At 54.0% G+C, this 13909-nt stretch overlaps 2 protein-coding genes across 5 annotated transcripts; one reads left to right on the forward strand and one right to left on the reverse strand.

Moving 5' to 3' along the window:
* Positions 1–27: 27 nt before the first annotated feature.
* Positions 28–1989, forward strand: SH3BGRL3 (SH3 domain binding glutamate rich protein like 3). Its single transcript, XM_014890581.2, has 3 exons — positions 28–355; positions 619–786; positions 1096–1989. Exons 1-3 carry the CDS (start codon positions 173–175, stop codon positions 1159–1161), a joined length of 417 nt encoding a protein of 138 aa, XP_014746067.2. The 5' UTR covers positions 28–172; the 3' UTR covers positions 1162–1989.
* On the reverse strand, positions 248–13457 carry UBXN11 (UBX domain protein 11). 4 transcript variants are annotated; one of them, XM_088178248.1, is made up of 13 exons: positions 13082–13457; positions 11857–11947; positions 11532–11632; positions 10746–10800; positions 9807–9883; positions 9278–9392; positions 7852–8069; positions 7512–7589; positions 6570–6690; positions 5418–5521; positions 5169–5242; positions 4313–4459; positions 248–3624 (listed from the first exon to the last, which is right to left on the reverse strand). In XM_088178248.1, exons 1-13 carry the CDS (start codon positions 13325–13327, stop codon positions 3477–3479), a joined length of 1575 nt encoding a protein of 524 aa, XP_088034374.1. In that variant the 5' UTR covers positions 13328–13457; the 3' UTR covers positions 248–3476. The 4 variants fall into 4 exon arrangements, with proteins under 4 accessions (XP_088034374.1, XP_088034373.1, XP_088034376.1 ...); XM_088178247.1 differs by having other exon boundaries at positions 13055–13457; XM_088178250.1 differs by lacking the exon at positions 13082–13457 and adding an exon at positions 12794–12830.
* Positions 13458–13909: the final 452 nt, after the last annotated feature.

The following is a 13909-nucleotide window of genomic DNA, read 5'->3' on the forward strand; positions in this document are numbered from 1 at the left end:
CGCTCCGGGAGCGGGGCCGGTACCCGGTGCGAGCGTGGGCCGGTACCCGGTGCGAGCGGGGCCGGTGGCTCCCCAGTGCCGGTGGGGCTGGTGCCGGTGGCTCCCCGGTGTCCCCGAGGCTGCTGTCGGTGGCTCCCCGGTGCCGCCGGGGCGGTGGCCCAGCCGAAGCCGCATGCCCGGGCCCGCTGGCCCCATTGGCCCCCGCAGTCACATGCCGGGCGGTGGCGGGGCTGCCGCTCCTCCCTCCATCCCTCCGTCCGTCCCTCCCTCGGCCGGGCTGAGCGCTGGGAGCGGCCGCGATCGCACCATGAGCACCCTCAAGGTCTACAGCACCTCGGTGACCGGCTCCCGGGAGGTGAGCGCCGCCGGGCAGGGCTGGGAGCTCCGGGGTTCCTCTTCCCGGGGGTGGGCGTCTCTTTCCGTGGAGCAGCGAAGCCCCCCCGCCCCATCCTCCGTGTCCCCTCCCCTGCTCGCTCTGTACCGTCCCCATCTGTCCCCAAAGCCGCCCTCCGCGCGGGGTGGGCGCTGTGCTGAGCCTGGCTGGCACGCTGGGTGTGTGCCCACCCTTGGGGCTCCTCTCCATCTCCCCATAACCTGCCTTTCCCGCCCGGCTTCCAGATCAAATCCCAACAGAGCGAAGTAACCCGAATCCTTGATGGGAAGAACATCAAGTACGAGCTGGTGGATATCTCCCAGGACAACGCTCTCCGGGAGGAGATGAGGGCCAAGGCAGGCAACCCCAAAGCCATCCCACCCCAGATCGTCAACGGGGACCAGTACTGCGGGGTGAGGCTGGGCTTGGCACCCTGGGCTGGGGTGGTGGGGCATGTCCTGCCTTTGGCTTTGCTGCAGATGTTTTAGATGCCTTGTAAGTTATTTCTTGTGAGGTGCAGGGACCAGGTGCTGCCAGGAGTCACTGCAGTTTGCCTTGGGAAAAAGGAGAACGCAGGCAAGGGGCTTTGGGTGGCACTGGGGCTGTGCCCACTTTGTCCTGTCATGCTTGGCACAACCAGCTGGTGCCAGGGCTGTGAACCAGTTTGTGCCATGGGCTCCCCTCCTGCCTCCTAAGCAACCCCCTGTGGCGTTTCCCTGCAGGATTACGAGCTCTTCGTGGAAGCTGTGGAGCAGAACACTCTGCAGGAGTTCCTGAAGCTGGCCTGAGCCCTGCTTCCCCTCCCACCCTGGACTCTACCTGCATTCCTGAGCGCCCTCATCTCCGACCACCTCCACCTGCAGGTTGTCAGCACTGTCCTGGCACCACGACTTGTATCCCAGCACAGGGAAAAACCCATGACCAAAACTCCTCATTGCAGCTGCCTCCGACTCCCTCCTGCCTAACCCCGAGATCATCTCAGAGGGATCCAAAGAAAGTGTGAATGCTCTCTGTGCTTGGCCTGTGAGCAGAGCTGGGCCTGGCTCACGGCAGCTTCCAGTGCCTCTGTAAACAGCAAAGCCTCCGGGGCTGTGAGAGGTGCCCCTGGCCCTCAGCCCCCTCCTCTGCCTCGGCAGGGAAGGGCTGAGGGCTGCATGGTACTTCCCACTTCTCCCAGTTGCTGTTAAAATTGTAAATTCTGCTGCCTCACTTCCTTTTCTTTTCCTCTTTTTCCCCACTCTTCATCTCAACTGCAGAGATTATGGCAACTAAGTAAAGGTTTTTTTTTGTTTTTTGTTTGTCTTAATTTAATGCAAAAGTACTGCACAAAATTGGGCGTCTGAGTGCCCACCACGGTGGAGCTGCCTGGGAAATGGGTGTGGCTGGAAGTGGGATCTGTGCTGCTCTGGCCACCCTCCACCCTGACCAGGCTCCCTTGTGAGCATTAATGGCTCAGGGCTGCCCCAGAACAGCTGATGCTCCAGCTGTCCAATCTTTCCTCTTGGAGTTGGCTTTTTTGCAATCCTGGACCAAGTGCATTTTGTTTTCCTGCCAAAAAGCAAGTTTATAACCAGTGTTGTCTTCCGAGATGCTATTAAATGTTACTGTACCTTTCACAGCGCTGCTCTTGCATTTCTTTTAAATTCGGTTTTATTTTGGCTACAGGTTAAACATCACCCTACCCATGATTGTGAGTCATTTCCAGCTGAGTGAGTTGTACGTGCTGCTGCAGCCTGACACAAAGATCTTAACACCTTAGATTGCTGCTGCTAATCAAAGGCTCCCAGGACGTGTCTGAATGTCCTACGGCACAGTAGTGACAGGTACCAGAGCATTCCTCTCCTCTGCGTGGTGACAGGAGCAGCCTGGGGCAGGGACAGCTTCAGCCAGGCGTGGGGATGCAAAACAAACCCTTGGCACAAAGATTGCCTAGACCAGGATCCAGAGGGGCAGGGAAACGGCTGCTCCTGGGTCTGCTGCAGGTGGAAAAAGGAGGAAGCTGAGGGAGAGCTGTGTGGGTTGAGTCACTGCTCATGGGGAGCTGTGGAAGCAGCTGTGTTTGCTTCCTGTGTTTGAGTTGTGCAGCTCTGGTCAGAGGGGGTCTGGGAAGAGCTCTGGGCACCCTGAGCTTCCACAGCAACAGAAAAATGTAAAGGAAGTGGAAATCGCAGCTGAAAGAAAGGGTTTTATTGGGAGCCTTTAGTGAGGGCTGGGTCTCTGCAAAGAGGGAACCTGCCAAAGGCCCTGCCTCGCATGAGTGGGAGTGTTGTCAGCTGGGAGTCAAGTGAGAGCTTGTCACAGCTGGAATGGGAAGAATGTGCTGGGGAAAGGGAAAGGGAAAAGTGCAGCCCCATCCCACGGGAGAGGGAGGAAGATGCTTTATTCAGGGCTGGGCAGAGACACGGAGGGACTATGCTCGTCTCCAGTGACACGGTGTCCTGTTGCAGCACCCAGCAGGAGGAGGAGGGCGGGTACCTCAGGCAGGCTGGAGCCAGGGCCCCGCTGCAGCTGGGGGCTGTCCAAGGGAAGGAGCTGTGCACGTACAGGAAGCCCAGCAGCAGGATCTCCTGGCTCAGTCCAGCCTGGCTCAGCCCCAGCACTGCAATGGCTCAAGGCCTTCAGGTTTAGCTCCAGCACAGACTGGAACGGAGCCTGTTTGTCCCCTGGTGCCAGTGCAGGTGAAATCTGTAGGGAGCAGCTGTGTGTAGAAAGCAAACTGACCCTGGCTGTGTGTCCATCCTGCTGCTCCAGAGTCCCTGAGCCCAGCTAAGTAACTACAGAGAAGCTGGCAGGGTCCCCTAGGCAGGGTCAGCCCGTGTGCCCCTGCACAGAGATCAGGAGCCAGGCCTGGAGCACAGGTGAGGTCGTGGAGGGGTCCCCGTGTTGGGACTCACCTGTCCCGGGGCCCAGCAGCCACTGTGAGGCAGCAGGACTGGGCCTGGCCCCCTCTGCCAAACGGCTGCTCTGAGCTCTTCTCCATCCCAGGTAATGGCACAGTGAAACTAAATCTGGAAAGAAAACCTGTCCCTTGTCCCCAGCCAGGGCAGGTTGGGTAAGGTGAGATGCAGCTCCCTCCCTGTGCAGAGCTGGGGGTCGGGAGCTCTTAGGCTGTTTTCTGGGAGGGGTCTCTCCTCCTCAGCAGCAGGGAGGCACTGGGGACCAGCCCACATTCCTGCAGGCTCCTGGAGTTGTCCGTGTACACCCTCTGGGGAAAGGTGCTGATGATCTCATACGAGTCCGAGTTTCCACCCCTAGGAAAGAACAGCACAATCTTCTCCTACTCACGGGATCCCCCAAGGTTTGGCTGAGATGCTTTGGCTGATCCAGCTGTGGTTATGCAAGAGCAGAAAAAAGGGATTCCAGCCCAAACTGCAGCCAGCCAGGCACGGAGCAGCCTGTGCAGCTGCACAGCTGCAGCGGGGAGGAAAGAGGCTCGAGCATCCCAGCAGCACTGAGCTCATCCTGGGCTCACACCGAGGCCAGGGCCATGGCCTGCAGCAGGAGTGGGGAGAGGGGAGAGCAAAGGGGGCCCTCGGCCATCTGGAGCTGTCCCCAACAGGCTGAGGGAGCCCCTGTGCAGCATTAAATGCGTTGGGACACAGAGCTGGCTGAGCCAAGCAAAGGCTGCAGCTCAGCTTCCAGCACCTTGGGAAGGGTGACACGGGTTGGGTGGGTGCTGGAAGGAGGCAAAGGCAGCGATGGGCCTGGATCTGATGGCAATTTTGGGGGAGGACAGAAGAAGTTGATTTCTGGTGCTTTGTGGCAAGGTGGGTATGAAATGCTCTGAGCTGCTCAGGACCCTGACACTGCTGCCTGGAGAGTGGCACAGGGCTGGGGCTGTGGCCCAGCTCAGGCCGAGGTTTGAAGCTCCAGGACTTCAAGAAGCTTTTTGTGGGGTTCTACAGAGTCAGGCAAGGAGGGGAGGGAGCCCTGGGCTACCTGATGTGGGCGAGGTGCTGGCGCAGGTCCCCGATGGTGGCCGAGAGCAGCAGCCTCAGCTCGTACGTGTGCTCGCCGCTCTCGGACCGGACGCGCAGGCTGCAGAAATCGGGGCCAGGAGCTGCAGCCCCCTCAGCTGCCTTCACCCTGAGGATCACAAAACCCTGTCAGCCCAGGAGTGAGCTCCACTCAGCAGGCAGAGCCTCCATGACCAAACCAGGGCAGAGGAATTTCTTATTTGGGAATGTCCTTGAGGTGAAGGAGGTCCCAGGGCTGCCAGACCAACCCGCTGCCCAAAGTGCTGCTGTGCTTTCCCAGCCTGAAGGTGCCTTCAAGAGGGATCTGGAGCTTTTTTAGCTTTTTCATTTTAAACCAGGGCTGTCTGGTAAGTGCTTCGCCCTACTTCTTTGATTAAAAATAATCTGCTTGGGGTTTTTTTTCATTAGTTATTTGGGTCTTGGCTTGCCAGAAGACTGAGTGGAAAATGGTGTTAGTGAGACCTCCCACCTGGGCATCAGTTTGCTGGAGGGGTTCTCCCATTTAATATGACTGCAAAGAGCCCTTTCAATGGTTTCACACTCTTAGGCCTTGGTTTGCTGTCGGGAAAACTTTCACATAAATAAGTGACATTTTGAACAACAGAAGCTTTTTGTTAGAGATGTAAAATATGGCGTGTTTGTCATGAAAAATTCAGTGGTTCTCCCAAAGGACCAAACTTGGCCTTTTGTCCAACTATTTCTAAGGTCTAAAAGGGAAAAGTCCATTTACTTCCTCAGCTGAACTCCCTGGACTAAACCTGCAGTGATGGAAGAGGAGGAAGAGGAGATCTGACAGGGCAGGGGTGGGGGGGCTGTACCTGCACCTCTCCAGGGCAGCCAGCCCAGGTGTTTCCACCAGGATTTCTTTGCTGCTCTGCTGCCCATCAGAGCCCTGCAACCAAAGCAGGTGAGTGTCAGGGAGAGCAGGCAGGTGCCAAGTGCCAGCTGTGCTGTGGTTCAGCCTCTCTGGGAGGTTACACTGAGCTGAGAGAGGCCCAAGGAAGGGGTGCAGGGAGCAGGGATGGCCCCTGCTCTCCTCCTGGGACTGTCTGGGTGTCCACTCATACCTGTGATGCTGCTCCAGCCACGCCTTGGGCACTGCCCACTCTCCCTCTGTGCTTTGGGGGCTTGGAAAGCTCACTGGGATCCTGCTCCGAGGAGGATTTGGGACCTACCAGAGCAGAGGGGAGGTACATCCGTGTGGGACCTTCGTGACGAACATTTTGCCCTCAGAAGAGGCTGGTTTGGTGAAAGGAGAGAGCAGCAGCCGACAGGGAGAGCTCTCGGCACCCCAGCGAGGCTGACAGCAGCTCCCGGGTTCCTCCCTTGAAGTTGTCCCATTTTGTGCCCCACGAAATGTTTGATTGTCAACAGCAGCAGTGAGAGCAGTGCAGCCTGTTCACTGCACAGCAGGCAGGGAGCTCTGCTGGGAAAAACTGGGACTCTCACCATTTCTACAGACTTAGACATTTTTCACCTTGTGAGGGTGTATTTGTAGGTGTCCGTTTCTTTTTGCTTGGACAATTTTTAATTTTTCTTTATGCTTGGATAAAGGGGATATTTAGCTTTAACCTTGAGGTGACTGAGCACAGTTGTGTGTAACCAGGCAGCTGCTCCTCATGAGTGATTCAGGTGCTGATTTATTTAGTGATGCACTCACAGACCCACTGATTTCTGTCTCTCTTTCCGTCTGACTGACTTTGACTTCCCAACCCTGTCAGATATTGCTTACACAGACTGTGAGTGTCTAGAAGCAAAATGAGGAATCTGTGGCCTTTGGTGTCCCATATTTAGTACAGTTAAGGTTGATTTGGCTTGACAATATCTACATTTTTGGAATGAGGAATTTGTAGGAGAAATGAGCACTGTTTGCAAGCAACTCTCCCCCCAGGCCTGCAGGGTTACCTCAGCATCCTTTGATGTGGTGAAGGTGGCAGGAGCTTGACCTTTCAGAAAGGCACAGGGCAAGTATGTTTTTGGAAACCTGCTGAGTTCCTATTCTTTTATTACTTGTCGTGTCTCATTGTGAAGCAGGATTGATGCTGAGAGGATCCTGTGTGTGCTGCTGGCTCCCAGCTCCTGGGGCAGCACCAGGCCCTGACCCAAAGTGTTGCTTTCCTTGCTGAGACCCTCACATTCCCCTCCTACCACCTGGGAAGGTTTAAGAATCCTCCTCCTCAAGAATCAGCTGCATTTTTGAGGCAGATTTAAGATTTTACCTGGGATCTCAGAGGTCTCCTGCACTTGGTTGGATTCTGAAGTACCCACCACCTGGCCAAGGCCAGGAAAAGTCCTTGGAAGGTCTGGCTTCTGAAACACCACATCCCTCCTGTCAGTGACCTGTAAGCAAATCTGGCTGTTGCACAAGTTCCTCTTGCTGCATCAGAGCCCAGCAAACCACAGCAATGACAAGCAGCAGTTGTAAACCCCAAATGAAACTAATGATGCACAGGTTACAGGGAGCCAGAGTCCTCAGAGCTTTGCACAATCCCCCTTCCATGTGACCTCTCTAACTTCCACAGCTCCCAGCTGCCCTGGCCACGTCCTGTTCGTGCAGTTGTGCCCTGGTTTCTCCATGGCAGAGGGAAAGTCCAGCCTCTGGCTGTGCCTGCTGACATTTCAGGTATGCTCCAAGACCTAGATTTGAGTCCTCTGAGGCTCTCTGCCTGCAAATGTGGTTTTGGCTCTTTGCCACTTCTGAGAAATCAAAAACTGGAACCCAAGAGAACCTCAGGTGGCCAAATCCATTTAAACTGTGGCAAAATAAACTCTCGTGACATCCTCTTTAAAAGATACTTGTTCCACCTCGTGTTAAAAGCTTTTCCGGGGGAACTATTTGAGAACTTTCTTCCCTCTTTTTTGTGACACAGCTCTTAATTTCCTGCAGGTTCTGCTTCTCTTACAGAGCCTGCTGTGCTCTTAGAGGCCTTGTTCCAAGGCAGCTTCACTGAGGCACAGAAGCCCCCTTGAACCTTGATGCTGAAACGCTTCCTGTAACGGCTCCTGCAGGTGCTCCCTCGTCCCCAGCCACACCTGCACAGCACCACAAACCTCAACCTGCCCTGCCTCTGGGGACCATCCAGCAGTGATGAAAGAAAACCTGAGCTGTCTTGGGAAGCAGGAGAGCGATTTCACGGCCAAAATCTGGGTGTGGCACTTGCCTGCAAGGGGACACCGTCGGGGTAACGTGGCTGCAACTCGGAGGGGAAATATCCATCCATGATGTCCTGCAGGCATTGCTGGAACAACAGCAGAGCTCCTGTCACACCTCAGCCTTTGTGTTTGATCTCTCTGCTGGGCTGCTCCTGTCTGCGCTGTTGTGGCCGTGCAGAAAGGTCTGCACCAAAGACACAGCATCTCCACCCCTACAAATCACTGCCAAGGCTTTCACGGCACGGTGGGGATGCAGTGAGCAGCCGGGCTCCTTTGCAGGGCTGAGGTGAGCTCAGAAGCCCCATCCCCACCCCTGGCAGGATGGACGGCTCTGGTTCCTGTCCGTACCTGTGTCCCTGGGTGCTGGTAGGGCCGGAAGGCTCCGTGTCCCACGACCATCCCATTTCGGTACAGGGTCAGAGGGAGGGGCTCTGGCCGCCTCAGCCGAGCCCCTCGGGGCGTGTGCTCGATCTGAGAAATGCCCTCTCCGACCAGCGCGTTCAAATCCTTAATGTTCTCCAAGATCAAATCGAAATCAATCTGGGCTCTGCAAACAACGCCCTCACCTGTGGCAGAGGGATCGGAGTTACAGGTGAAGGGGTGATGGCTGCACAGATTTCTCTGTGTGAATTTGAGGTGTGTTTGAGCCCTGACATTTCTGTGCTTTGCCCTTCACACGTTTGCAGAACATGGTGCAACCTTTTTCTGTGCCAGGTCCACATCCTTGCTAAACCACAAGGGCAGAGCTGAGGATGCAGCGCTGGGGCTGCAGGCTCAGAGCTCCAGAGCAGCTCCTGGAGCCCACGCTGGGCTCCTGGGCTTGGCTGATCCTCTCAGGAGCCCTGTGCCGCCCCTGTGCCGTGCAGGATGAGGAACTGCACGAGTTGGATTAACCAGATTGGATCAATGGATCAGGGCACAGGTGCTGAGGAGGTGCCAGTGTAAACAGCAAGGCAGGATGTTTGTCTGGGTGTTTGAGGGTAGCAGGGTGAAGCAGTAAAAGGGCTGTGACGGGACAGAAGATTAAAATCAGAAGAGAAAATGAGAGAAAAGATCTAAATTAAGTTCTTAGTTGTTCTGCTTTTTTTATGAGTTGCTAAAGGATGATGTGGAAATACCCTTGAAAAGAGTCAGTGAGCTGAAACCAAAAACTGTTTCTGCTGATCTCCCTCTGTCTCTCCCCTCCTGCATCTAAGGGAAGGTCTAGTCTAATATTGCATGGTGGTTAGGACCAGTATTGCCTCTACAGTCCAAATAATTTTCTTTTTTTCCTCTGCTACCACTTCCTAAGGACACTGCCGAAGCTGCTTGGACCCCAGACAGCAGAGTCAGGTCTCAATTAAACCCTAACGTGGTGGCTGGGAGGAAAAGCAAACAACACTCCCTGATGGAGCCAGGCTCTGTGGGTAAGTTACTACAGCTCCTGTGTACACAAAGCACCTGATTCTGTTTTCCACCCACTCTATGTCAATGTCATTAGAGCAGTCAAGTCTCAAATGTGCAGGGTTTGTGAATTCTGCAGGAAACAGCTGCTGTGAGGTCTCCTCCTGAAGGGCTGAGCCATCAGGTTCTCTCCTCTTCCCCCAGAAGGGTGTACAAAATACAGGAATATAAAATTAAACCTTCTGCTGAGCTCCTGTGAGATTGCTCTACATCTCTGTCCCCTAAGAGGGATTGATGTGAAGATCTTGGCACAGGATCTCAAATTCTGAAGACTCAGATTTTGGGGTTTTGGTGCTTTCCCTTCTCTGAGCCATGAGAGCTGGTGCTTTACCCGGCCTGCAGAGGTTCCTTGGTGACAGCTCCTCTTCACCCTGGGCTGATTCTGTATCCTCCAGCTGCTCCCGTGTCTCTCCAACCCAAATCAGACCATAGTCACTCAGGAACCGCTGGAGGAGGAAAGCCAGGTCAGCTTTGCTGCAGAAAAGTGGCAATGGGAGCCTGAGGGTGGTCAGCTGTGGCTGTGAGAGGCAGAGAGAGGTGGGAGAGGTTTGCCTGGGGCTCCTTGGCCCTGACACACAGACAGACTCTGCCAGCAGCAGGGAAAAGGGAGGAGGAAAGATTTGTAGTGGCAGAGGAACCTCCCAAGACTGCAGGGGCTGAGCTGTCCTACAGCCCTGAGAATCAGAATGAAGCTTGCAGGAGGCCCAGGTGTTTGTGTGTTTAAAACCTTCTCCTGCCCTGCTGCTCACATCCAACCTGCTCCTTCTTTTCAGAGGTGAAGGGCTGTGGTGATCAAAGGGGCAGCTTGGAAAAGGCCAAACTGGGACTGCAGTGATCTCAAACCAAAGGAGCAGCCTCACCTCCATCTCCCAGACCTGGCTCTGCAGCTGAAGGCATCTCATTTCCAGTTCTTCTGTGGTGGATGAGCCAAAAGCATCTATAAGAGAAAAATCTGATGTTTCTATGTAGATGCTCAAAGTAGAGCTGGGGATCACCTGTGTCAGACAGGGCAGCACCTGGCTGTGCTCAGTGAGCTCACACCCCTGGGACACAGGGGCTGAAGGTGACAATTCACCCTGCAGTGGTTTGATAACAGTGCTGACAGAATGAAAGACAGCTGTGAACAACTTTTGTGCTGAGGTGAGCGGTGCCATTGGCAACCATGCAGTGGAAATGGCTTGGCTCCCTCAGCCTGAAGGAGCCCAAAATGAGCAGGTGTCCACTGGACTGGATCCTGAAACCTTGGCTGCATGGCAGCAGGGTGCAGGAGGAGGTGCAGACCATGTGTCTGTGGTTTGAAAACACGTTTGTGTTTTGTGCTCAGGAAATGGAGAAGTCACCACAGCTCTGCACAATGCACAGAAAATGTGTGTGGGCTCCAGCTGGGGCTGGGAAGCTGCTGGATTCAGGGAACTGAACAGGGGGAAAGACCTCAGTGACTCACTGAAAGCTGGGCTCAATTTAGAGCTAGGCTGGACCTGGAATCCTGTGGGAGACTCCAAGTGGGTTTTTGGTTTCTCTCAGCTTTCCTGCCTGTTTGTACTCTGCAGTGTTCACTGCCCTGGGGTTTTCTGACAATCCTTGTGTGTCTGTGGCTGGCTTCACACTCGTGGAAACTTAGAAGCCCACAAAAAATAGGTCAGGAAATGATGTTTGCACCACAGCAGAGTAACAGATACAACACAGGCTCCTGGCTTTTGGAGCCAAGGACAGCTCAGAGAGGTCCCCGAGCCTGCTCTGTTGCCCTACCCAGGGCTCTGTAGCTCTCCCACAGCTGCCAAAGGTAGAACAATTTTTACCTTCTCCTTCTTGAAGAGTCTTTATCCTCTCCTGGAGTTCAGCAATCCTCCTGTCCTTCAGGGGCAGAACAAACAATGACCTGGGTCAGGTCCTGGCCCTCAGCACCTCCAGGCACAGTTGGCACAATGAGTCAGGGCTGGTGAGGTCCTCTCACCCCACCCAGGGCCAGGGGCTGAATCACCTCACAAACACCTTAATTAGACTCAAATGAGGGATGGGATAAGTAGAGAACTCCAGGAATTGGTGACCCATCTGCACGAGATGCTCCTGCTCAGACCTGCAGGGAGGGGCTGATCTAGAATGGAAACCAGCATCTCTGCAGCCACTCCTTAGAAAAACAAACCCCAAAACAAACAAAAAAGGTATTTATTCTAAGCTTTTACAGGGTTCTTATTCTAAGTTTTTAGAGGGTATTTATTCTAAGTTTTTAGAGGGTTTTTATTCTATTCAGTGATGCACAGAGGGCTGCTCCAGGATGGCTCTGCTGTGTGAGCAGCTGCTGTTTCAGAAAACAGAAGGGGGAATGCACCACCACAGGAGGAAAAACCAATAATTCTGAAGCCAAAGAGCTGCTGGTCTTAGTGCCAGGGTGCTGAGGGTCACTGCTGCAAGAAGTCCCAGCAGGGACTGTCCCCTCTGCCACCCCAAGGCCCGATCCCACTGCTCTGTTGCTTTGTAAAGGGCTCATTTGGGTAATTAACAGCAGGCCACAGATGAACTTCTGAGCCCACACGGAACTCCTGTGGCAGGGGACAGAGCAGGCTCAGCAAGAGGTTGACTTTTACCTTCAGCTGCATTTCTTGTGCTTGTTTCTCTATTTTTTGTTCCAACAGAGAGATTTTTTCCACCAGAGAGGAGACGAGGTCCAGGTCAGTGTGAGCTGCACCTGGAAGCACAAATACCTGAGAGCAGGGTTGGGGTGCACAGGGGACCCCACACCAGAAATCCTGGTCTGCCACAGCAGGGAGGGAGTTTTGGGTAGGAATCCCTCGGTTCCTGCTGTCACCAACTCATTGTGTGTGCAAGAAAGGGGGCACAGGAACGGGTCTGTCCTGGGGTGTCACCAAAAATCTGATGGCCCAGAACCCCCAAACCACTGAGGGGCTTTACCCTCCATGTTCTTTTCCAGTGCAGTTCCCTGGAGCACGAGTGGAGGGTGCCCTGCAGGAATTCCTTGTCCTAGGAGACAGCCTGGCATCTCCTGAAAAAGGAAGAAAACAGGTCAGTGTTAGGACACAGCTCCTCCAAAAGCAGGAAAAGAAATATCAGTGGATATCAATATCAATGAAATATCAATGGAAATATCAAAGGATCAATGCCAGCAGCTGGAAGAGTGAACACAAAGTGGAGCTTGCAGAAAGAGACCACAACGCTTGCACAGAGAGGCAGAAAGTGCTAAAATCGAGTTGTTTTAGTGGGAAAAAAAAAAAAAAGCACAGTGCTCTGCTATTAACAGAAGCAGCAAACTGCACTGGGAACGAAATGGGAATTTTTGCTCTGAAATAGAGTAGGGAGGAGGTGATGTTAAATGGAACTGTAAAAATAGATGGTGTTCTAGGATGTGGAAATGTCCTGTTACTTGTCTGGTTTTGGACACTTACAGGGGAGTGAGAGCTTCATTTATTGTGTGAAGGGTGAGAACAGCCTTACCTGTGAGCCAGAATAACACGGGATAACATATGAAAAAAAAGCACAGCTTCATTAACTTTGGGGATGTTTGCTTGGTGGATTAATTTTCTAAATATAATTGAAAAAGCTGCCCAAAAATAAATCCCAAACTATAAATTTTTGTGATCAGCTCGTCCCCCCCAATCCATGCATCCTCGTTTTCCGTGCAGAATGGGCAGTTTGAGGGACGGGGGGACAAAAAGGGGCTCCAAATAATGGAGATAACCAGGGAGTGATAGGGGAGAAGGGCCTGGGGGAGGCTCACAGGGCTGGGCGTACCCGGGGCGTGGTGGGGATATCTGAATTTGGGGGGGATATCTGAATTTGGGGGGATATCTGAATTTGGGGGGGTCCCCGTCCTCCCCAGACCCTCACTCACCCCCCCGCCGCCATCTTGTTTACGGGCGGTTGCCACAGCGACGCGGAGGCCGCTGCGATTGGCCCGGCGCGGGTCACGTGGTGATCACGGTAGTCCCCGGGAACTACAATTCCCGGCGTGCACCGCGCGCGCTCTCCGGGATACCGGGACCGGGACAGGACTGGGAGTGGATCCCGTTTTCCTCCTCAGCCCCGCTCCGCACGTACACACCGGCCTGGCCTGAGGCGCCTCACGCCGTGCAGCCTCTCCCGCCTGCCTCACCTGCTTCCTCGGCCTCTGTTTTCTCACCTGGGCTCCGCTCCTGGCCTTGGTTGCTCCAAACCCTGTCCAACCTGGCCTTGGACACTTCCAGAGATGTTGGCTGTGCTCAGGAGACTTTTGTTTCAGCTTGTCCAAAGAGCAAAACTGAGCTAAACGTGGTGAAGCTTTTCTGCAGAAAAGCTTTGGGCGGAAGCTGCCAGGGAGCTCACCATGATGTGCACGAACCCAGACAGCAGCTGTGTGTCCTCGGCACGTTCCACTGGCTTGATTCATTTCAAACCATCCTAAAATAACCAGATCCCTTTTGTTTCCTTCTGCTGCAGGGTGAGGGAGCTCAGAGATCTGCTGTGAGGAGATGGATTTGGGGGGGTTAAAGGAAGCATTTCCTTTATTTAGGATCTGTAACTGAATCCCAAGGGACACTTTGGCTCCAGCTCCACCTGGAGGGAAGGAGGTTTGTTCCTCCCAGCCTTGGCTGCAATTTGCAAACCCTCAGTGATCCAGGGAGGGTTTCAGTCACTCTCAGTCCTTGGTGGCTGTGAGGACAGAGACACCCCAGGGAAAAGCAGAGCTGAGGGGTTTCAGCCTTTCCTTGAAATTCGGGCATGTGCCATTGCTTCTTTTTACATACTTGCAGAAAAACCCTCTGTAGTCCTTCTCATCTATTTCTCCACTGGTTCCAGCCATGTTCATCACCTTTACACCCTTTAATCTTATTTTGCCACTTAGTCTTCGAACTCTATTCAGCATCTCCAGGAGAACTGAAAATTCCTGTGTTCTGTTACTTATCCCTGCCATTCCACAGAGCAGGGAGCGGGAGCTGCTCTCATGCCGGGGGATGTAGAGAAATGGGAT

Source organism: Sturnus vulgaris, chromosome 24, assembly GCF_052056855.1.
Source record: "Sturnus vulgaris isolate bStuVul1 chromosome 24, bStuVul1.hap1, whole genome shotgun sequence".
NCBI classification, from domain to species: Eukaryota; Metazoa; Chordata; class Aves; order Passeriformes; family Sturnidae; genus Sturnus; species Sturnus vulgaris.